Source organism: Littorina saxatilis, unplaced genomic scaffold, assembly GCF_037325665.1.
Source record: "Littorina saxatilis isolate snail1 unplaced genomic scaffold, US_GU_Lsax_2.0 scaffold_635, whole genome shotgun sequence".
Taxonomy (NCBI): domain Eukaryota; kingdom Metazoa; phylum Mollusca; class Gastropoda; order Littorinimorpha; family Littorinidae; genus Littorina; species Littorina saxatilis.
In genome coordinates, this window is record NW_027125974.1 from 12,974 (window position 1) to 37,500 (window position 24,527).

The following is a 24,527-nucleotide window of genomic DNA, read 5'->3' on the forward strand; positions in this document are numbered from 1 at the left end:
CTATCATAATGTAAGACAAGTACTATACACTTATAACTTTTTTCGTATTTTTTTGTTGCTGTTTAATTTTATTATTATCATAAAACTATTAATATTATAATTAAGTTCTCATGACCCACAATCTTGACAATAACTGAAGTAATGACATCAGTGACTATGCCTTGAAGCTCTTGGACAACATTCAAGTGTGTGATATTTATTCTGATATTACTGACAACCTTGAAAAATAACTGTGAAGTAAAACAGCACCCGAGACTATTAGCCCTGACGTATATTTGACAATGTTCAAAAAATGTTTCTGCTACTATGGGAATAACTGAGGTAATGGCGTGAAGTAATTAATATGTGTTGTTCATAAATGTGTAATATTGTGTTTCACTATGGCTCTCACTGATTGTACACGAGGGTCCATAGCTCTACAGTCTCGTGCCCTGTTCCCCACTGACGCTGCTGCTCCATTTAGCGAAACAGTCATGCCTAGTGAGTTAGATAACCTGCAGACAGCTGCGGCACCCCCCACCCCCACCCCCACTCCTCCGAAAATAAACAAAGGGACCATAAGGACCATTAAACCGCCCGCTTATTACCCCACCCCTGGAATGAAGTAAAAGAAGACCCCAAAAATAAATACAAAATTAAAAAAAAAAACACCTGCCAAATTAAAGAAGTTTGTAACATGAACTATAAAAGATGATTAACCAACAATCAAAAAACAAGAGGAATGGGTTCAAAGGGATCCCTGCGTCACATTTCACACACAAAAAATAACATGAGATTTAACCCACGGCAACCTTGGAGACCACAGGCGAACATTGACATACCAACTACGCCATAACGGGTTACAATTATAGATTGCGCTCACAACTGTTTTTGTCTGCCTTTACCTCGCGGGCTTTTAAGGGCTATGTAAGGATCATTTTGTTTAACTTCAACTAAGAACTTGATTTACAGACACATTTTTAGCGGAAACACCCTGAATTGTTTCAACAGAGTTGAAGGGTCGTCTTCTGAGTATGTACTACAAACATTTTGATTAAAATATTCAAAGAAGTTTGGGAGATCTATTGATGTTCACGTGTATGTGGGGTTATGGAGTCGTCGAGTCGAAGACTGTGCGGAAACGGTACGCCGATTACATCATGTTAGATATACACAACCTATATACTATGGCTGTGTAGCCTAATCACAATTAAATTGGACGTGCACGAACCATACATTTTAATATTTTGAACCGAGTGACACCAAATGCTTTGATGTTCGAGTCTGTACTTTCAAGCAACACAGCATGATTCATCCCATGTGTTTTACACCATAAGTGTAGCAGAAGTCCCTATACAATCTTCATGTAACATACCATTATATAATCTATGATATATATTAATTATATATGTATAGATAATAATAATAATTGTCAGTAAGTACTTGTGTCGCATGACTGATGTGAACCAGTTGATTGGCTAATGGCGATGCGCTTAAATCTGTTGGCGCACTCTAACTTTTCCACATAGCGTATTCTTCCACCCTTTGCCAAAGCGAGACTGTACTCTCATCCTCAAATTAATTAATTAATGACATGTAGCTTATATTCTCCACAATACCAAATGACCATAAATTCCCTGCTTCTCAATTAAAGCAGAAGTAGTTTTTTTTCTGACAGATTGCATGTGCCTGTGCCAGTGCCAGTGATCTAAAACTAGAAGCCGCTGTGTTTCATCTCATTTTCGCCGACTTGCATAGATTCTTCTCATAATATGCCGTGTTAGTGGCATGTAGCTTATCATCCACATTTCCAAATGATGAGTTAGTATACAATTCCCAGCGGCTAACAGAAAACACAAGTGTTATTCCGATAACGTACACAGCATTTGGAAGACTGATTCGATCGACTCTAGCAGACTACACTGAAATACGACTGCATCAGTTCAGTAAATGAATGGTTTCCGAATTATTATTTCAAGGCAAGAACAATCGTAATCGAAAACGTGTAGGGTTCAGAACGTTCTTACCATATAATTATAAGACTTATTACCAGCCTGCCTTATTCGTGCAGACTCAGTGACAGTGCAGACTGCAGTGGTTCGATTGTTCTAGCCTAGCAGTAGCAGACGACATAAACCCCGCTCAGCAAATTAACATGTTGGGCAAATGTGAACGAAAAAACGATGGGGATATAATACGTGTAGGGTTCAGAGCATTCTTACCGTTCATATTTAGTATCAGACTCCCCGATGAGTGAAGATACAACACGAGATATATGCCACATTCATTTTGAAAATGTGCGAACAGTCGAGTCCTTCGTGGGGTAGTCAATTCAAGGGGAGTCACTCCGCACAGTCAATCCATCGACGCTCGACTGAAGGTTTCGAATCGCAAATAATGAAGAGCAGAGTCCTTTCTCAGAGTTCAAATGAGGTCTCTCTGAAAGATCATCACTGTTCAGCTTTAACACTACACTGGAATTTACCAACAGAAATTAAAATGCGTGTGACGAAAGCACGACACACTTGAGACACCGGCCCACACAAAAGTAGATCTTACTGTACACGACCTGACCACACAGTTATGCCTATTCAAATGCGCGTAGCAAAGTGTGCGTTTGGAATCTTCTTTTTTCTATGGCGGTACTGACAATATCGTTATTGAAACAATCCCAGTGCACTAAGGGATTTATAGAGCAAATCTCGAAAATAATTATTGAACTCAGCGCTATGCGCTTCGTTCAATAATGAATTTTCTCGATTTGCTCTATAAATCCCTTAGTGCACTGGGATGTCTCAATAACTTAAATAATAAGAAGAACATTTATATAGCGCTAAATCAAAAACTTTCGTTAAAAAGGCTTGCTCTAAGCGCTTGACATCTAAACTAAAACGTCATTCACACTCTTTACAATGATGTACAAGAACTTCATGTCACACTCTTTCATTCAGTATAACACCATTCACACAGTTATTATTCTGTACAAAACAATAAGTTAGTCTAACATTTAAAATGTTCATAAAATGAAAACAAGAGAAAACCAGACTGATTAAAACAACTGCTTAGTGCTAACAAAACATGAATCTTAATAATAACGTAATACATATTTAACTATTAAGACCATAAAAAAAAAACCTATATGCTAAAATAACTTCGAACTTTTAAAAACTTCTTATAAAATACACAACACATCTAGATAAACACCAGAATGATAAAACAAAAGGCAACTCGTTAAAACTATTAAATGCATCAATGTCTAAAACACGAAAGACTCAAATATAAAATACACAATTCTCTAAAATTGTTTATTAAAACTGAAACCGACCTGCTCAAAGTAAACCATACCCACCCCCTCCCTACCCACCCCCAACCCTCCTCCTACACTAAATACTAATTATTTCTACTCTTAACTTCCCAACTAAGGCTATACACTTATCATTGCTTGCATTAAACCAGACAAATAGAGACAGACAGAGATAGGGACAGACGGAGAGACCGACGCGGAAACAGATAAATAAAGACAGACAGGAGGAGAAAGAGAGGGAGAGAGAGGGAGAGATCTAAAGACAGAGACAGACAGCGGTAACAGCATCAAAATACATCATTTAACAACAATATCTAAAAGCATAATAATATTGGTGGTATATGAAGAAAAGTATTGAAAGGAGTGCCTGGCGGGATAATAGTAGGACTACAAATATAAGTTTTAGTTACAATCGTGTGAAGCCATCTTTGAAGGCATACGCACAGATTCAGCTCATTTGACTCTAAAACATCCGTTATCTGAGTACGGACAGTAAAACAGAAGGACTGCGTGACTGTATAGCATTCTGTATACATACTAATTATGCTTATACTGTCTTATACTGTTTAAAACGTTCGCCAGAGACGTTTCTGTTTAATTTTGGTAGCACCTATTTGAGCCTCGTGCTTTTGTGTTTCTTCATCTTGCCCTTTCTATTGTAATTCGGACTTGCGTACTTCTCTTTTTAACTGTCAATAGACACTATACAGTGTTCGATGAAACAACGCATCAGTTCAGGCGCAGTCAAGTCCAGACTAGCCCCTGTCAGTCACTCCAGTACACGCGTTCGGAATGCACGACATAGCGTGCTTGACTCGATACGGTTAGTTAAACACTTCCCCTCTGCCTTCAGGTAACTTGACACTGATAGCGCGGCGGGGAGGTAGCTCAGTTGGTAGCGCGCTGGCTTTGTAGCCAGTTGGTCGCTATCAGCATGGGTTCGATCCCCACGTTCGGCGAGAGATTTATTTCTCGGAGTCAACTTTGTGCAGACTCTCTTCGGTGTCCGAACACCCCCGTGTGCACACATGCGCACGAAAAGATCCCACGTTCACAGCGAAAGTCTCAGGGCTTGAAAAACACGAAGACACGCATGCATCATCTCTCGTCTCCGATTATAATGATCGTATTTCGATACTTTGACGAGACAAACCCAATGCTGGTGTGTCGAAGAAGACAGCCACAGCGGGCTTGTTCGAATCAAAGTATCACACCATAACTTCAACGTATTACCAATACCTGTCCCAATATAGACCAGTTGGTCTAAGAGGACGTTAAACCCTAAAAGTCAGTCACACTGATAGCCGAAGGCGCAGCTCCTTTGCCCAGTCCATAAAACAAGAGGCACATACAACACACGCACATGGGTAGAGGAGACGAAATAGGTGAATAAGAATAATCAGATATGTAATAGCTTTACTGCATTATAACAAACATTTAGGTGTTAATGCTGCTATTTTAAATTAAAGCCATGCTTTTGTTGTTTAAACTGTGGCGTCATTTTCTGGTTTTGTTTTTGTATCCGGGGTTGTAAGAATTTACATGACAAATACAGGCATGTGATCATGCAGCCGAGTTGCAATGAGAAAGGCAACACAGATTCAGGCAGTTCGAGTTCATCATTAAAATTGTCTTCTGTTGGTCTTTGGCATGGTGCGTGTCAAGACCTCACAGTCATGCTGGGAAGAAACCCTAGGTAGTGGAAGTTTACCGCTGTTCTCCCCTCACACTCTCTGTATCTCTCACGGTCCCTCTTTCTCCCCCCTCCCTCTCTCTTATCTTATAATATATCTCTCTTTCCCCCTATCTCGATTTCTCTCCCTTTCCCTCCTCTCTCTGTTTCCCTCTTTCCTCTATCAATAAATTTAGAATACGAAATTTTTTTTTCTCTCTCTCTCTCTCTCTCTCTCTCTCTCTCTCTCTCTCTCTCTCTCTCTCTCTCTCTCTCTCTCTCTCTCTCTCTCTCTCTCTCTCTCTCTCTCTCTCTCTCTCTCTCTCTCTCTCTCTCTCTCTCTCCTGTTTAGAATGCAGTGAACGTTTCGACATTTATAATTGTTACAAAACATGTTTGGAAAAAGAGAAATACATTGAATTAATCGAAGATATTAAGTACAGAGTTGCTCTTACTCGTTTCCGCGCAGGAGTATCCGAAATCAACGCTCACAAGTTTCGGTACGCACCAAACCAAACGACAAGAAACTGTCCTCTCTGTACACCTGATAAAGAAGATGAACACCATGTTGTATTTTTATGTCCCTTTTATCAAGACCTTCGAGCAAAGTATTTGACAATCTCGAACTCTAAGACGCTGCAACAACAACTTGTGTATTTCTGTGGCAGTAATGAGGATAATTTGATGAACAGCTTCAGCAGATATGTGTTCTTCATGTTACAGAAGAGACGAACCCTTAGAAATCAGGTTCGGTGACATGTCATCAGGGTCTTAATGTATTTGTTGAATTTTATGCGTGACTATAATTTATAACTGTGCAGATACTATTGCTGTTATTTTAACCACTATTGTAAGGGGCTGTGGCCTTAGACAATTAAAGATTTGTTCTTGTTCTTGTTCTTGTTCTCTCTCTCTCTCTCTCTCTCTCTCTCTCTCTCTCTCTCATAATTTATTGATAGTGATACTAATAGTATTCCTTCTCCGCTCACGCTCTCTGTATCTCTCACGGTCCCTCTTTCTCCCCCCCCCCCCCCTCCTACCTCTCTCTCTTATCTTATAATACATTTCTCTCCTCTATCAATAAATTTAGAATACGATATTATCTCTCTGTGCCTCTCTCTCTTACTGTCGTTGCGCGCGCACGCTTATTATGAGGTAAGGGAGGTAGAGGTAGGGGGGGGGGGGGGGGGAAGAGGGAACGTGAGCTAGAGACGGAAAAAGTGAGAAGAGAATACTATAAATATATATTATGTAATAGAGAGAGAGAGAGCGAGAGAGATATAAAAGAAAGAGAGAGAGAGGGAGAGAGAGAGAGAGAGAGAGAGAGAGAGAGAGAGAGGGAGAGAAAGAGAGAATATGTAAAGCGCTTAGAGAACGTCAAGCGCTATATAAATCTCCCATATAAATAAATAAAGGAGTGAGAGAATACTATAAATATATTATGGAAAAGAGAGAGAGAGAGACAGATAGAGAGAGAGAGAGAGAGAGAGAGAGAGAGAGAGAGAGAGAGAGAGAGAGAGAGAGAGAGAGAGACTGACACAGTTTAATTGAATATGGGCCTACAGCCCCTTTCAATGGGGGGTACACATAAATCACAGGAAAAAAATAGAAAACATGATATTTAAACGTATGCAAAATACACAGTGGTTTGTTCCAAGCTTTCCTCTATCAATAATCTAGCACATCAATGCTGCCTAATATATACATACAACCGAGAGAGAGAGAGAGAGAGAGAGAGAGAGAGAGAGAGAGAGAGAGAGAGAGAGAGAGAGAGAGAGAGAGAGAGAGAGAGAGAGAGAGAGAGAGATGTCTAATAAAGTTTGTTTTTAGGCCTGTATAATGTTTACTATTCACTTCACTATTGGTCATTCTTTGTAAAAGATTGTTTCTACTCAGTTATTTACTGTCAATGATGCTTGAGACACAAGAGAACGATTGCTGTTTTTTTTTAAATCTGCAGTGTGAACTTTTAGGTTGTGTGTAAAAAGTTGGTTCTGTACGTATATTCCATACGTTAAGTACCTTTGAATCTCAAACCGCTACTACTTGACAAAATGATGAGCCTTATTTACAAAAATAGTTCAAACTGTCTGTCTATGGATGTCTGAATGGATTGTGCTGTCCGATATATACAGGTCGAAATAATATGGCCACCAACATCTCTATGTCTGTGTAATAAAACCTTGGAACCGCAGGCGACGTTAAGTACCGCTATGTCCGTACGGAGAGCACTAAGTACCGCTATGTCCGTACAGAAAGCACTAAGTACCGTTGGTCAAAACACCCGACTACTCCCAATTAGGGCTAGGTTTCTACTCAGTTATTTGCTGTCAATGATGCTTGAAATACAAGAGAACGATTGCTGTTATTTTTAAATCTGCAGTGAGAATTTTTAGGTTGTGTGTAAAAAGTTGGTTCTGTACGTATATTTCATACGTTAAGTACCTTTGAAATTCAAACCGCTACTACTTGACAAAATGATGAGCCTTATTTACGAAAATAAAGGATCGTAGTTCAAACTAACATGCCTACATATAAACAGCATAAACAACACACAAAAGTATTATGTACATGGGTTTTAACATCGCAGGTACTTAGCGCGGTACCTAGTGCAGCCAAGGTCTATGCACGGTACCTAAGGCCCTCTCATACGGACATGCCGGTACTTAGCGTCAGCCTCGCACACACACACACACACACACACACACACACACACTAACACAAACACAAATACACACACACAGAAGTGTTAGCTAGAAGCTTACAAATCACACCGTGGGACACACACACAAACACACACACACACACAAACACACAAACAAACACACAAACAAACACACACACAAACACAAAAGAAAACCAAACTCCACGCACCACGCTCGGCAGCAGACCCAACACGGCTGACCGCAGTCGTTGACGTCGCAACAGGCGTCGCGGACACCGCCGGACAGTTGGTGCGGTCAGCGTAGTCGCGGGAGAACCAGCTGACCAGCTCTACATTGGGCGGGATGGGCTTGACCGTGTAGAGGTAAAGATCACTGCCCAGCTGGCAGGCCAGGAGGTTGTGTGGTCCAGCGATCACCGTCATGTAGTGGACCCAGTTGGAGCTGGCAGGATCCGCCGTGCTGATGTGTTGAAGCACTTTGTTGTTCTTGAACACCTGCAACCAAATAGTCAGCGGGAATTTTAAACAATGGGACCAAACGATGATGAGGTGGAGGAGGAGGTAGCGCACGATAATGATGATGATGATGATGATGATGATGATGATAATGATGATGATGACAGAAAAAGAACAAGAAAAAAACAAAGAAGACAGTGTATATTGATGAGGGATGGAAAACTACTCTCTTCGTGCAGAGTTTTATCTCCCCAATGTTTAACACGCTCAAAAGTATTCAATCAATCAATCAATATGAGGCTTATGTCACACGCTTTCCTTCTTTGCCACTACTAAAGCAAACGTGTGCAAGATTGTATGTTACACGCTTTGGAGCATGTGCAAGAACGGATTCAAACTCGAAATCGTCCCTCCAAAAGACCCAAAATGCACACACGACTTTTATTTCTCCTGCTGTTATCGTTTCCTCTCTTTACAAATTCTTCAACGCTGAGAATACTGAAAACGGCATCCCAGACGACAGAACTGTTTCCATACGCGAATTTAGCTGCCCTTGGAAAGTGGCTCGCTCACGAGGCTTGTTAGTCTGAATCTAGAAGGACAGAGTTATGAACATAGATGACAAAGATCCCGGAAAGAACAAACATTTCGGCCTATTATTCCAAGTCACACGGGTATTTTGGTGGACATTTTTTATCTATGCCTATACAATTTTGCTAGGAAAGACCCTTTTGTCAATCGTGGGATCTTTAACGTGCACACCCCAATGTAGTGTACACGAAGGGACCTCGGTTTTTCGTCTCATCCGAAAGACTAGCACTTGAACCCACCACCTAGGTTAGGAAAGGGGGGAGAAACTTGCTAACGCTTTGACCCAGGGTCGAACTCGCAACCTCTCGCTTCCGAGCGCAAGTGCGTTACCACTCGGCCACCCAGTATTGGCAAGGGAGGTCATTAGTGGTAGATTATTTTACACACACACACACACACACACACACACACACACACACACATTCACACACACACACAACCAGCACAAACCAACAGACTGTCATTACCTTCCAGTGATGTTTGAGGGGCAGATCACCGCACTCTGACTCGTGTCTGATTATCTCCCCTTTGACGGGTCCGAACCTGGTACCCCTGGGGATGTAGTCAACGCTCCATACACCCATGACCTGTACGGAAACAACAAAAGTATCTTGATGAGTCGAGTCGAGTTGGTCTGATATGATTCGTCGGTGTTCACTAGGGCTTGGCGCAGCAAAGTTGGGTTGAGCAACGTTTACATTCGTCAAACTCAAATGATGTATTCCCAACAAGAAACCTATAATCTTGGAATTGCAACAGTTATCTCCATTTGAAAAATCTTATGCCGGATTTAATCAGAAATGCAAACAATGCGTTAATGATAAGCACCATGGACTCCTTAAACATGTATTAAAAGTACTACGGTGTGAGTTTGTAACGGAAGAGGCTAGGGGGGGGGGGGGGAGAGACAGATAGATAGACAGAGAAAGAGAGATAGAGAGGGAGATCTCAGAACTTTGTTTCGAAAGAATACAGGTTTTGGGCTCGGCTTAATCGTCCGACCTGTCATTTTAACATATACGACTACAGAGTAAGAAAGAGATACTTTTTTTTTTAAACATAAAAGCGATTATGGTTGTGATGACATGAAAGAAACATTCGCGAGGCCAGCGAAAGAGTTCTTGTTGTTTTTAAATCTATTATCTAGTCTCTCACAATTGACTTCCATTCTTTCATCTTTCTGTACACACTCAAGTACCCGTTGGACTAAGTAACAGCTATAAGCCTATTTTTTTTTTTTACGCCAGGTGTCACGGAGCACTAATTGTATCCCTTTACCGCTGAGAAAAGGGCAACAGCCGTTTAAAAAGCACAAGGGTCACTTAGCTCAGTGTGCATGTTTCTTTTCTACATTTATCCTTTGTGTTTGAGAAAACAGGCAGCCAACTAATGTTACCATTTTGCCGCTTGGAAAAGGGCAGCGATCGTTTAACAAGCACACTGGGTGGGTTTTTTTTAAAGGACATGATACACTAATTGAATAGAACGTTCCGCAAAACTATAAGACAAAACATTCTCGAGCTCGAGAGTCACTTAACCCTGTATGTCGGTGTTTTCCAAAAGTCGAGAGAGTAATTATATTAATGTGATCCTGAGGACCTAGGGATGACTACGATGGATTTGAAGCCTTCATTTCGTGTGAACGGGGTGCAACAGCTAAATGGGAGAAAAGGTTTATCTATTGTTTTGAATAGTTCCCCGCGACTGTTCTTGCTTCACTTTGATTTCATCTTCCTCGTCGTGCGCGGAATAATGCAGTGAACGTCGCGACCATATATAATTCTAATGGACAGAGGAAATCAAACGTGACACAGCGCCACACCACACTCTCGCCATAAAAGGATGGTGCCAAACGCATGTTCACCACTGAAATGGAATGGAACATTTTGGTTAAAGGGCCATAATGTATTTTCGTACGCGAGGTCCAGTGAGGTACCTGTACATTGGAGGCAATTAGCCATCGTGTCTGGGGTTTTCTGTTTTTGTCTGGAATTAAAAAGTGTGAATGAACGCGATCAGATACACACTAAAGCGAGATTAACCGATTTACCCGAAGATTGGTTGTTGTATCGACAGACACGTAATTCATTGACGCAAAAGAAAAGAGAAAGAATTATTGAGTATTATTCCAATTTGGATACAAAGATCTCAGACCCTTCAAAATTCGGAACTAAACAATGGTGGAAATTAGTTAAATCCTTTATGAATAAGAAGGGTATGAAAACTGAGGAACTTCCACCAATCCACTCAGAAGGTCAAATACATTATTTAAACCACGATAAAGCTAATATTTTTAATGATCAGTTTATTCAGAATTCGTCCATTGAGAATCCAGACGATGAACCTCCCGAAATCCAAATTTCTGATTGCTTTATGAATAATTTAGTCTTGTCAGTTAATGAAATAAAAGATGTTATTATAAATTTGAAGAAGACGAAAGCTGCAGGTCCCGATTTAATACATAACCGATTATTAATTGCTTCTGTGGATGTTGTATCAGAACCCCTTTTAAAAATATTTAATAGAAGTTTAGTTGAAGGAAAATTTCCTGCCTCGTGGAAACTAGCCCATGTTACTCCAGTATATAAAAAAAGGTCCAGCAGAATTGTGTAATAATTACCGTCCTATATCATTACTGAGTTGTGTTGGTAAGGTGTTAGAAAGATGTGTTTATGTACATGTTTTTGATTTTTTAAAGGCAAATCACATACTCATTCCACAGCAGTCTGGTTTCTTGCCAGATGATTCATGTGTATTCCAATTGATTTCGATTTACAATGAATTTTGTTCCTGTCATGACAGAGGCATTACGACCCAAGCTGTATTTTTTAATGTGTCGAAATATCATAGACGAAGACCATTAGAAAGATATGTGCCTCCTCATAGAACCGAATTATTTCGCAACTCTTTTATCCCCAAAACGACTGTACTATGGAACACCTTACCAGATAACGTTAAAATGACCACCTCCTTGAGCGAGTTCAAAAATTATTTGTCAAGTGCTGATTTTAAAGTACCATGCCATTATTATTTTGGAGAAAGATTTGAACAAGTACATCATTGCAGATTGCGTATTGGTATGAGTGATTTGAATTTTGATTTATGTAAGCGGCACCTTAAGGATTGCTCTCAATGCGAGTGTGGTTATCCCAGCGAGACTGCTGAACATTACTTATTGCATTGTCCCCTGTATAGAGATATAAGATTATTGTCCATTGATAATTTGACAAATGATTATAAGTATATCGAAATATTATTGAAAGGCATCCCGCAATATTCACGAAATGTCAACCAGACCATATTCATAACTGTACAGGACTATATTAGACAGACGGGCAGGTTCCGTAAATGAGCCTCTATACTTCACTCATTACATTTATTAGACACTGTCATGCGACATGCTGCCTGACAAATTTTTCCCCATAACCTCTCTCATGTTCTTTTGTTGTTTTCCGACTTATCAATTATGTCTCGATTTATGCGCAATGTAGTGACTTTTCCTCTGATCACAATACGCATTAACTTTGTGCGAGTGTCTTATGTGCACTTATTACAATTGAAAAAATCCCCTCAAATATTGGCGCTCCAAGTCTTCTTCTTCTTCTTCTTTTTCCCTTAAGCTAGCTACTAGCTAGCTGCCCTTTCCCCACCTCATGTATCACCAACCCCTTCCCATTTTCTGCTTGTTTGTGTATCTGTTTTGTCTTTTGTTTTGTTTTACGTTTCCTGAAATGAGCTAATGTACTTATTCCGCCATCATGCTAACCTTTGTTTTGTAATTACTATGATTGCTTAAAATAAGCATTATATGCTTGAGTATGTAATCATCCATGCATTGTTCTTGTCATGATTAAAATTGAATAAAGTTTTGTTTAAACCAACAAGGCAAAACGACAGACAAACAAGGCATACGATGTGAGATAGAGAGAGAGAGAGAGAGCGAGAGATAGAGAGAGAGATAGACAGACAGACAGACAGAGACAGAGAGAGCGAGACAGAGACAGACAGAGACATACAAACAGATAGGGAGAGAGAGGGAGAGAGAGAGAGAGAGAGAGAGAGAGAGAGAGAGAGAGAGAGAGAGAGAGAGAGAGAGATCTTTATGGTTTCTTTATTAGGACAAAAGCAAAGATCAGGAAGCAATAAGACTTTTTCTCCGAACATGTTACAACTGTTTACATGCAAGACTTTCTTTAAAAAAATAATACAAATAAATAAAACTTTAAAAAAAGAGCCAGGATCACGAACCACAGGATAGCGACCAGACCTCTTCGACGCACACGACTTTAAAGTATCTAGGACATAACAGAAAAACAAGTGTTCGATCTAAAAGTATCTTTGTGTAACGTTAACATTTCAAAAAAGATTCCCATTTGGTCCAAATCAACACTCTTGGCAACAAAAACAAAGCTTGCCGTGCACTATGTATTATGAAGAGTTTCGCCAGTAGCACAGAAGTCTATTCTTTAATTAATCAACTAATTAAGGAGTGCTTTGCGTTTATGAAAAAAAAACACCAAAGGAAAATCGAAACAAAGAATCAAAACAGAACGATACACAAAGCCTTTGAAAATTGGTCCCCACATTTAGCGAGGATTTTCATGTCACCAAACGTAGACAATTAACCAACAGGAAGGAAGAAACGGAGAGAGAGTGTATGAAAAGAGTGGTGAAAGGAGCGTCCTAAAAATACTTCGACCATCAATACACAGAAAGGGAGTTGACAGGCTTTGACACAGGGACAATTATCTGGGGGAAAACAAACAAGCGGGCTCCAGGTTTTCTGACACTTGCACAGCTGAAACGCACCCCGTCGCACTGTAATTAATGACTCTTGTGACGCATCAAAGGGCACGGGCAACACAGATTTTTAATACAAAAAAATACAGCAACACACAAAATAATCTACCACTAATTACAGCCCCTGCCAATAGTTTGTTTGGAGAGTGAAAACCATCAGGGAGAAGAACTCTGCGACACGGAGAAAGAGAGAGAGAGAGAAAGAGAGAGAGAGAGAGTAGCTTGCCCTCCCTCATCAACTGCGGGCCTGGAGTTTTCTCCCTTGATTGACAAAAGGCTTTTGATCAACGATTTTTGTTCTCTCTCGCTCTGAAGCAGGCCCTTCGTCGTGGATAAACGGCGAACTGTCGGAGTCAATGGGCCGTGGCGAGGGGTATTCAGGGTGTTCACAAGCGGGTAGACGCCGGCACAAAAGGGTGTCGGAGCGAACGAAAGCGGGAGCACTGAATGACTGCGCCGGCGACAGAACCAGCATTTTATCACGCCCCAGAGAGAGAGAGAGAGAGAGAGAGAGAGAGAGAGAGAGAGAGAGAGAGAGAGAGAGAGAGAGAGAGAGAGAGAGACAGAGACAGAGACAGAGAGAGAGAGAGAGAGAGAGAGAGAGAGAGAGAGAGGAGAACGGCGAGAGAGAGAGAGAGAGAGAGAGAGAGAGAGAGAGAGAGAGAGAGAGAGAGAGAGAGAGAGAGAGAGAGAGAGCACTGTTTTTGTTCTTCTTATATGTGAGTGTGATGTGTGTATGCTGGGGAAAACTAGAGGGAGGAGAGGAGAGTGGTTAATTGATGTAACTCTCTCTGTTAGAGAGGGATACACAATTAAGGGGTGGGGTCGTGTAGAGCGCAGGGGAAAGGGGGGAGATAACATATATACCCACAGGTGAAAGGTTCATCTAAGCTTCCGGACACATTCACATTCTTTTGGATATCTTTTATTTTCTGGTTCATTTAAAAAAAAAAGTATTTGTATGTTGGGAAGAGTTGTTGGAAAGGTACGATATTATTTTTATTTATAGCCAACCTCTCTCTCTCTCTCTCTCTCTCTCTCTCTCTCTCTCTCTCTCTCTCTCTCTCTCTCTCTCTCTCTCTCTCTCTCTCTCTCTCTCTCTCTCTCTCTCTCTCTCTCTCTCTCTCCCTCTCTCTTTCTCTCCTTCTCTCTCTCTCTCTCTCACACACTCTCTCTCTCCCTCTCCTCCCTCCCACTCCCCCTCATTCTCCCCTCTCTCTTCCCCCCCTCTCTCTCATGCTGTCCACCCTCATCTCTTCAATTTTGTCTTTCCCTTTATGCCGTCATTTCCTACAGATGTTTGTGCAAGGGTGTGTGCACCAATTTGACTTCTACAACACCCATTTTGCTCTTTCTCTCTTTTTCTTTTTCACACAGTCTGGAGAGATGATACTGCAGTCAATTCAGTGTGTTTTCATTTCGTGTCAACTTGGTCAAAATAAAATGTTCAGGTGTAAAAAAGAGTAACAAGAATCAGGTTAGATAGAGAAATGAGGTTGACGAAGATTCACTGAATAAGGCGACAGAAAGAGGGAGGGAATGAGGGGGGGGGGGGGGGGGGGTTAAGAAGAAGAAAAAGGAATTGGGGGGGGGGGAGGGGGGGGCAGCAGAAGTAAACAACAAAACCGAGAGAGAAAGACCCACAATTTAAAAGAAAGCGATTGAAAGATAAAAGAATAAGATAATACCAATGTATAGTTTTACAGAGCAACACACCGAAACTAAGGTAGAGACAGGGACAGACAAACAGACAGACAGACACACGGAAAAACAGACAGTCAGACACAGAAAGACAGACAGGCAGACAGACAGACAGTCAGACAATAATCTTGATACACATACAAGCACCCGCAAAGGTGAACAAGCTACTTTCTGTGTACACACAAACGCTCGTAACACTGACTGACCAAAGAGAGAGGAAGTGAATTATCACACAACGAACTTTAAACATGCGCCCTTCGCTCAGACAAGACACAAAATAGGGTCAAGGGGTTCAGTGCGTGAAACTTTGAATCAAACATCTCTCCCCCCCCCCCCTTCCCTCCCTCTTTCTCTGTCTCCTTCCACCCCTACTCTCAACCTAAATGTAAGCTCGGAAAACAGAAATATCCACCCCCTCCCCACACCCCTACCCATACGACCTCACCCACCTTACACCCACCCGCACCAGTTCGGGAAACGGAGAAATGGCACGTCTCAGGTCGTTTTGATGACCCTATCAAGGCCTTTAAAGAAAGTCGAGTGAAAGCGGATATTTTTCCTACTTGCTGATAAAACCAGCGGCGATAAGACAAAGCCCACTCGAGACATAAAAACACTGGGCTTTTCCACACTGTCCGAATCCCCTGAGTTGATAGGAGATGAAAAGCTGTTGTGAGTGGAAAATGAGTGACAGCTACTTGTTCACTTTCGCATCTTAGCCTCCCTAATCTCTCTTGACAGATATTCGAAGCCCTTATAGTCATTTTTATTGGTGACATTTTTTTAATTTTTTTTTAGATAGCAGTCTTTCGACAGCATCATCTCGTCGTCGTCGTCGTCTTCGTCGTCTTTAACATCGTCGTCTTCTTCTTCTGAAGACCTCCGCAGGACTACTCCCTGAGTTTGCGATCTTTTTTTTATTTAAGAAAGCCGTTTTTCGACAGCAATATTATTGTCGGCGTCGTCATCGTCGTCGTTGTTTTCTTTTTCTTCATCTTTTTTTTAAAGTAAGTTATTGATTTACTTATTATTTTTTTGTTGGTTATCGTGATCTTTTGCCTTCGTCGTCGTCCACGTCGCCATCATCGTCAAATTAACGAAGCTGCGCTTTTCTTCCTCAACATCAGCACTTGCCGATACAATCAAACCTGCCCTGGCGAACACCTCTTAATCTCGACCACTTGGCCACAACGACCATCCCAAAGGATCCCCGACGAGGTTTATTCGAATTCCCTACAGAATTTAGCTTCCATATTGACCACTTGTCTGCGGGCGGGGATGTAGCTCAGTCGGTAGCGCGCTGGATTTGTATCCAGTTGGCCGCTGTCAGCGTGAGTTCGTCCCCACGTTCGGCGAGAGATTTATTTCTCAGAGTCAACTTTGTGTGCAGACTCTCCTCGGTGTCCGAACACCCCCGTGTGTACACGCAAGCACAAGATCAAGTGCGCACGAAAAAGATCCTGTAATCCATGTCAGAGTTCGGTGGGTTATAGAAACACGAAAATACCCAGCATGCTTCCTCCGAAAACGGCGTATGGCTGCCTAAATGGCGGGGTAAAAAACGGTCATACACGTATAATTCCACTCGTGCAAAAAACACGAGTGTACGTGGGAGTTTCAGCCCACGAACGCAGAAGAAGAACCACTTGTCTGCAACGACCATGTTTAGTCGGTACATTGGTTGGTCAGTCGTGAAAGACAGGTTCGAAAACTACTATAAAAAGATTATAATCGCTTGAGTACGATTGTTGTAATTTGCGTGGTCGGAGAGACGTAAAGACTAGTATACCAATGAAAAAAATAGAAAAATAAACGCTGTTATCTTTGAAATTAAAGAAAAGGCAAAGTCCATAATTATCTTGAGGACATTGAGATGCGATGATAGCAGTGATCATGTCGTTCGTGCAGTGGCACGTCAAAGGCCACCTTACTACGAAGTTGTTTGGTTTTAGTGATAAAGATGTTGTTGTTGTTATTGTTGTTGTTGGTGGTGGTGTTGTTGTTGCTGTTGTCAACTCATCAAATCAAGTAGGCCACCTTGCCGAGTATCGCCATAGTCTGACTCAGAAATGATTTTTTATTTTCATTATTATTGTCATCCCGTTATTGTTCAATGGCTGGGAAATTCGGGTCCTCTTCCTCTAATAATGGAAAGCTATCAGCAACGGAGTAGCGCTACCTAGGTGTGTGTTTAGGTGTAATCAGTTACCTGCACTTACGGCAGAACGACCGAGGTCTTTTACGTGCCACAGTGGTGACACGGGGTTGGACGGTCTGAGTTAACCCGTGGCCGTCACTTTATCACTCCTTTCAGAAACTAAATGTGTATATATTATATATCCCTGCCTGTCTGGTATTTCTTCATTTTAGTTTTTTTGTGGGGATATTTTTTTTATGAAAAAAGTATTCTCAATGAAAGGGAAAGCCAAAGAAGGTATGTACAATTCACTGAAATAAATGAAATCGTATAATTTCCTGTCGACACTTTCTCGGATAAGATTATCGCTCGTGTGGCAAAATTCAAGCGAGTATCAAACAAGTGTGAGTGTGTGTGAAGCAAGGAAAAGGAAGCTCCTACATATATCACACAAATATCGCCGACGCCGGAGCTTTTTCCTGCTGAAGGAGATTAGATAGCGAAAGGATGAGCAGGAAAGAAGAGCTGACAAGGTGAAACAACGAGCACTAAATTCTCTTGCTGGTTTTCCTCTCAAGTTATCGGCGACAACTCTCCCTCTGCTCTACCGTGTGTGTGTGTGTGTGTATGTGTGCGCGCGAGCGTGTTTGTCTGTCTGTCTGTTTTTCTGTCTGTGTCTCTGCCTGTCTCTGTCTCTCTCTCTTTCTTTCTCTCTTTCTCTCTATCTATCTCTCTCTGTACATTGCTTCTGAACATCGTACTCTGTATAGCTATACATATGTGTTTGCCTCTTTGTGTGTGTGTCTGTCTGTCTGTCTGTCTGTCTGTCTGTCTGTCTGTCTGTCTGTCCTTCCGTCTTTCTGCACCTGTGCGTATGTGTACTTTATCTGTATGTGCACGTACATGTGTTCAGTGTGTTTGTGTATCTGCATGTGTATGTGTCTGTCTGGTTGGCTGATTGTCTGTTCGTCTGCTCGTAAGCATGCACGGACATGTGTAATCCCAAATCACAATGCAATTTACGATCTTTTACACACGTGCGCATGACTGCTTTCGTACCATTGAACATAATGTTGCGCACATGACGCGAAGGGTTCACAAATGACTCCCATAAGCACGCCACGACCCTACCCAAACCTCCCTCATGCATGCGTGGAAAATACAAGTTTCGGAAATTGCACCTGAACGTTGTTATCATTCCCCTAACTTCTCCCCTCGGTGTGAAAAATCGATGTTGTCAAAATCTCTCTCAAAATACGCTTCTGAAAGGGCAAGCGAGTTTTGAATTTCAGGGATTTGAAAGTGTACTTTGAACGGAGAAAAGCTTGGCTTTTGTGGCTAAATCTTGCGGATTAAGGGTGAAATGCTGAATTTTTGGAGTCTTTGAGGACCACGCGGTTCATCCAGAGGTTGGCAAGGTCCAGGGAGAAAAGGCCAACAGGCATGGTCCATTACGAGCGGCCTGAGCGGTTCAGGGTTAAATGACACGGAACTTCATTTCAACGAGAGAGAGAAAAAGAAACGAAGCTGTTGAACTATTCTTTTTTTGCGAATGTGTATGTGGATGACCGTAAATTTCACTGCATTTTTTTTCCCGCCTCAAGCTCCCCCACCACCACCCAAACCCCTCAGTCTGTCGTCCCCCGCCACCCAATTTCAATGTGACATGATGTAACTGTAAATCTGGAGGTAGAGACAGAGGCAGAGCAAATTTGCTCTCTCTCTGTCTCTCTGTCTCTGTGTCTGTCTCTGGTTTAAAGGCAGAGTAAGCCTCCCGTAAACCATCACAGATACGGTCAGGCTTTTACACACAGTACAAACACCATTTCATTTAAACACTCACCAATTGAGAACATCCTAGGTGCCCTCCGTAAAGAGCGAACAATTTTCAAAGAATTTATTTTTGCGTGGTTTATCTTACCCCTGAGCCATCGTGAACCCGTGTGATCCAGTTTTCCCTTTTCACAATGCAGTCGTCATAGTTAGTCATTTGAATGCGACTCGACGTGAGCTTATCTACAATAGCACGTTTTTTTTATGCACGAAACAACGGCTGTGGTTCACAAGAACTCTAGCGATGGCTTTTGACTGTTGAGAGGAACGGCGATTTGCACTGATAAACCGGCCGTCGTCTGCTACGACCCTTGCGTGACCCTGCTTCCGGGCTTTTCTCTTTTTAAACTTTCACAACTTCGAATTGTTCTGATCTTGTCTTGATGAAAAACGAATTCTTTTATGATTAAAGAATGTTTGTGTAACAAGCTGTCAATTTATTATTTAGATTTTAAAAGTTAGGTCTAGCGCAAAAACGAGGCGCCGTTGTTGTTAACGGAACAAGTCTACGAAAATAAATTCTTTGAAAATGTCTCACGCTCGACAGAAAGCAGCCAGGATGTTCCCGTTCGGTGAGCGTTCAAATGGAAGTATGCTTGTACTGTATTTAGACGCTCGGGGAGCTCTGTGATGGTTTACGGGAGGCTTACTGTGCCTTTAAACAAGTTTATTCAATAAATTTCATTGGTACTATTGCCGCATACATGAAATTAGGAACATGGAGCACAACAAGCTAGGCTTATGAGCGTACTCTTAAAAGCAAATGTGTCTGTCTCTGTCTCTCTCTCTCTTCCTCTCTCTCCCTTTTTCACTCCCTCTCTCTCTCTCTTTCTCTCTCTCTCTCTCTCTCTCTCTCTCTCTCTCTCTCCTCTCTCTTTCTCTCTTTCGCTCCCCCTATCTCTCTCTCTGTCTCTCTAGCTCTCTCCCCACTCCCTCTCTCTATGTCTGCCTGCCTGTCTGTCTGTCTGTCTCTGTCTCTGTCTCTGTCTCTGTCTCTCTCTTTCTCTCTCTCTCTCTTTCTCTCTCTCTCTCTCTGTATCATATTTTGAGATTATGCTCTTTACTTTTTTGTCCTCTGTGAAGTTAACAGTTCTCTGTCTCTGTCTCTGTCTCTGTCTCTCTCTTTCTCTCTCTCTCTCTTTCTCTCTCTCTCTCTCTCTCTCTCTCTCTCAATCTCTCCCTCTCTCTGTATCATATTTTGAGATTATGAAACACTAAAAAGCAGATGTTAATTCAACTGAAGCTTGTACTTACGTGCAGGTTTTTTTTAAAATCAATCGGAGAAACGCTATTCTTGGCAGGGAGCGTGGTACGTATGGGAATCACGAAAATTATTATAATGTTGATGTTGTATGAAGTGGAACCGCTGCCGCCTGGTGGGTTAAGAGAGGAGATTTTTCCGATCTTCCAGGTCAACTTATGTGCAGACCTGCTAGTGACTTAACCCCCTTCGTGTGTACACGCAAGCACAAGACCAAGTGCGCACGGAAAAGATCCTGTAATCCATGTCAGAGTTCGGTGGGTTATAGAAACACAAAAATACCCAGCATGCCTCCCCCCGAAATCGGCGTATGCTGCCTGAATGGCGGGGTAAAAACGGTCATACACGTAAAAAGCCACTCGTGCTAAAAACATGAGTGAACGTGGGAGTCTAAGCCCATGAACAAAGAAGAAGAAGATATGAAGTGGAACTGAGAATTTCCTTCCTTTGTTCGCATACTTCGCTATTTGTGACGACATTGATTAAACTCGTTGCGAATTGCAGAAAGTCTTTCTAAGTCAAAAAGAAAACACTGTTTATTTAAAAACTAAAATCACGAGGGGAAATGCATTTCCATAAATGCGCTTGTTTCTATCATACGTTCACTATTATCTCTTTTAAAAAAAATTCAACTCTGTATCGTAATCTTCTCAATTGTAACCAATCTCTTACAAAAATCAGCTGTGTTTATTTTGTCTGTGACCGAAATACAGCTAAACATATTGCCTCTCCTCATTTGAGAAACCAAGATTACTCACAACCGAAACCGGATCTGAGTAAACTTTCATTGCTCCCATGGGGTCGCCTTCACGCGGCGGGAGTGTTTATACTAAGCTACCCCACTCCTTTACTTCTCTTCTTTTGTCTTATTTCTGCCTTACCAGTCCTTTCACCTATATTTCCTTCCAAGAAAACTCTCCCTACTATTCCCTGCAGTTTTCCAATTCTTTTCTTGTTGTCTTATTTCTACCTGACTGGATCCATCACCTTTATTTCACTTACCAAAAGTCTTCTTTTCCACATCCTTATTTCTCTGCACCCCGCATGTCGTAAGAGGCGACTAACGGATTCTGTTCCTCCTTTTACCCTTGTTAAGTGGTTCTTGTATAGAATATAGTAAATGTTTGTAAAGATTTTAGTCAAGCAGTATGTAAGAAATGTTTAGTCCTTTGTACTGGAAACTTGCATTCTCCCAGTAAGGTCATATATTGTACTACGTTGCAAGCCCCTGGAGCAATTTTTTGATTAGTGCTTTTGTGAACAAGAAACACTTAACAAGTGGCTCTATCCCATCTCCCCCCTTTCCCCTATCCCATCTCCCCCCTTTCTCCTATCCCATCTCCCCCATTTCCCTCGTCGCGATATAACCTTCGTGGTTGAAAACGACGTTAAACACCAAATAAAGAAAGAAAGAAAGAAAGAAAACTTTCATTTGTTCTATTGTCAAAGAAAAACACCTAGGAAACCGTCATCCGATATTCACTTTCCTTTAAGGAAAAAGGCGCAAACAATGCGTTCCAAAGAAGCATGAATGCGGAGATCAGGTTGCATAGAAAAATGTCAACGAGATCGGATCCATGTTGTGATGTCATGCTGGCATTAAAAAAGATGAGAGCTTTAAAGGCACGGTTAGCCTCCCGTAAACCATCACAGATACTGACAGGCTTTTACACACAGTACAAACACCCTCTCATTTAAACACTCACCACTTGAGAACATCCGAGGTGCCCTCCGTAAAGAGCGAGCAATTTTCAAAGAATTTATTTTTGCGTGGTTTATCTTACCCCTGAGCCATCGTGAACCCGTGTGATCCAGTTTCCCTTTTTCACAATGCAGTCGTCAGTTAGTAATTTGAATGCGACTCGCTGTGAGCTTATCTGCAATAGCACGTTATTATGTACCTCTGACTATGCACGAAACAAACGGCTGTGGTTCACAAGAACTCTCGCGATGGCTTTTGACTGTTTAGATGAACTGGCGATAGGCATAAACCGTCGTCTGCTACGAGAACCACGACCTTGCGTGAATCTGCTTCCGGGCGTTTCTTTTTTCAAACTTTCAAAACTTCGAATTGTACTGATCTTGTCCTGATGAAAAAAGAATTCTTTCATGATTAAGAATGTTTGTGTAACAAGCTGTCAATTTATTATTTAAATTTTAAAAGTTAGGTCTAGCGCCAAAACGCACCACGGTCCGATTGTCTTTGAGACAATCCGCAAAATTAATTCTTTGAAAATTGCTCGCTCTTTACGCAGAGCACCAAAGATGTTCCCGTTTGGTGAGCGTTCAAATGGAAGGGTGTTTGTACTGTGTGTAAAAGCCTGACAGTATCTGTGATGGTTTACGGGAGGCGCACTGTGCCTTTAACGTGGTACTCTGAAAGTGAGTCGGATGATGCGTCACCACAGGCATATTTATTACAGAGTGTTTCTTGCCTTTTCTTCTGAGTTACAGAAGAGGCGTGATGCAAAAACGGGCAGCAAGGAAAAGAAACCTGAGAGCACATTAACGTGCAATACCTTCGGTGCTATTAAAGGATTGAAACAAACGAAAACAGCCCGGAATGATACTAAACGTCTTCTCTCGGTAAATATAACTTGCTTCATTTCCAAGAAGGTTTAAATACATAGGTAGCAAAGAACGTCGGTGGTTAGGTGGCGTAGTTGGTTTGGGTTGTCTGGCGTTAGATTAAAGGTTAATTCTTTGACGTGTACCATGTCCAAACTTTTACTTTTTGGGGTGGTCGTAATTGGTAGGTGGCCGTTATCGAGGGTGGTCGCAAGGGCAGGTTTGACTTTGATTGTACTTTTAAAATCTATAGCCCGGCTTCGTGAGCGGACTGTTATTGTTGCTTTTAAATTAATGTTGCAAATTGACACGGGTGTCATTTTCAAAACAGTTAACTCGGCAAAATGTCCCCACTCTCTACAGAATACAGCTGGGCTGCAAGTTGTCTGGTTTGAGTGCAAGCAGAAACATGCCTTTAGTGCGTGTGACATCCAAGGTAATATCTAAGGTGGCTAACGTAATCGTTCATATTAACAGGAAGGTGTTTTTAATTTTAGTCTATGCTATTGCATCTTAGAAAACACATTATATACTTTCTTTTATAAGAAATTGTATTCCTCAACACAAGAGTAAAGTAAGACAAGAAATAAGAATCGGTGAACATTAATTTAACAGCAGAATCGCATAACAAAAATGCAAAAAAAGAAATGAGATAAAATAAGAAACAAGACAAACTTGTTTTACAATAAATGTAATGGGTTGCAGAGACACATTGCCAACAAGATCTTTCATTTATATCGATAAAGGTCGTTGAGACGAAACCAAGCAAAAAACAAATATCTCAAGCCAGAAACGAAAAATATAATTAGGCTAAAAGAAAAAAGCTAAAAGGCATATTCCACGTCGTGTATGCTATCATATTCACCATCACATAAAATTATCTGTCTACGCTGTTGCACGTGACAAGTGCGTCCTTCCACTTAGACATGTATGAAGAATCAACAGTGTGCCTGCTTTCCGTGCAGAATAGAAATATTTTGCTGAATAAAGTTCATAAATGACACCAATTGCCTTGTCATTGTTCATTTCATTTCAGTTACCCTACTATCCCAATGCTGGGAAATTCGGGTCGCGTCCTCCCAGTGGAAAGCTAGCAGCAACAAGAGTCGCGCTGCCTAGGTGTTTGCGTGTTTAGGTCAAATCAGCCACCTGCACTTTTGGCAGAATGACCGAGGTCTTTTACGTGCCGCCGTGGTGACACGGGGGTGGGACATTGATACCGTCTTTGAGTCTGCACATAAAGTTGACCCGTGTCCGTGATCACTGCCGGGATTCGAACCTGTGACCTTAGGATCACAAAGTCCAGTTAGTGCTCTACCCACTGAGCTACCCGGCCCCCTTTGACAATCCGCTTCATAATTTATTCAGACAAAATGTCCACTGCACAGGAAGCAGCTATGATGTTGATTTTGGGTATGTGTCCAAAGGAAAGGATGCTCCTTTTCCATGTAAAGCATGAACAGATACCGCAACACGGTGGCCTAGTGGTAAGGCGTCCGCCCAGTGAGCGGGAGGTCGTGGGTTCGAACCCCGGCCGGGTCATACCTAAGACTTTAAGAT

The 24,527-nt window shown here is 41.7% G+C and overlaps 1 protein-coding gene across 1 annotated transcript in view; it reads right to left on the minus strand.

Moving 5' to 3' along the window:
• Positions 1–7,829: 7,829 nt before the first annotated feature.
• LOC138954424 (PR domain zinc finger protein 1-like) overlaps positions 7,830–24,527 on the minus strand; it is a gene marked incomplete at its 3' end in the record, with an annotated part of 37,977 nt that continues 21,279 nt past the window's right edge. Inside the window, exons 3-4 of the mRNA XM_070326277.1 lie at positions 9,135–9,254; positions 7,830–8,115 (exon numbers count right to left, since the gene is read on the minus strand). Coding sequence (XP_070182378.1) covers positions 7,830–8,115; positions 9,135–9,254 — 406 coding nt within the window. The remainder of the gene's footprint in view (positions 8,116–9,134; positions 9,255–24,527) is intronic.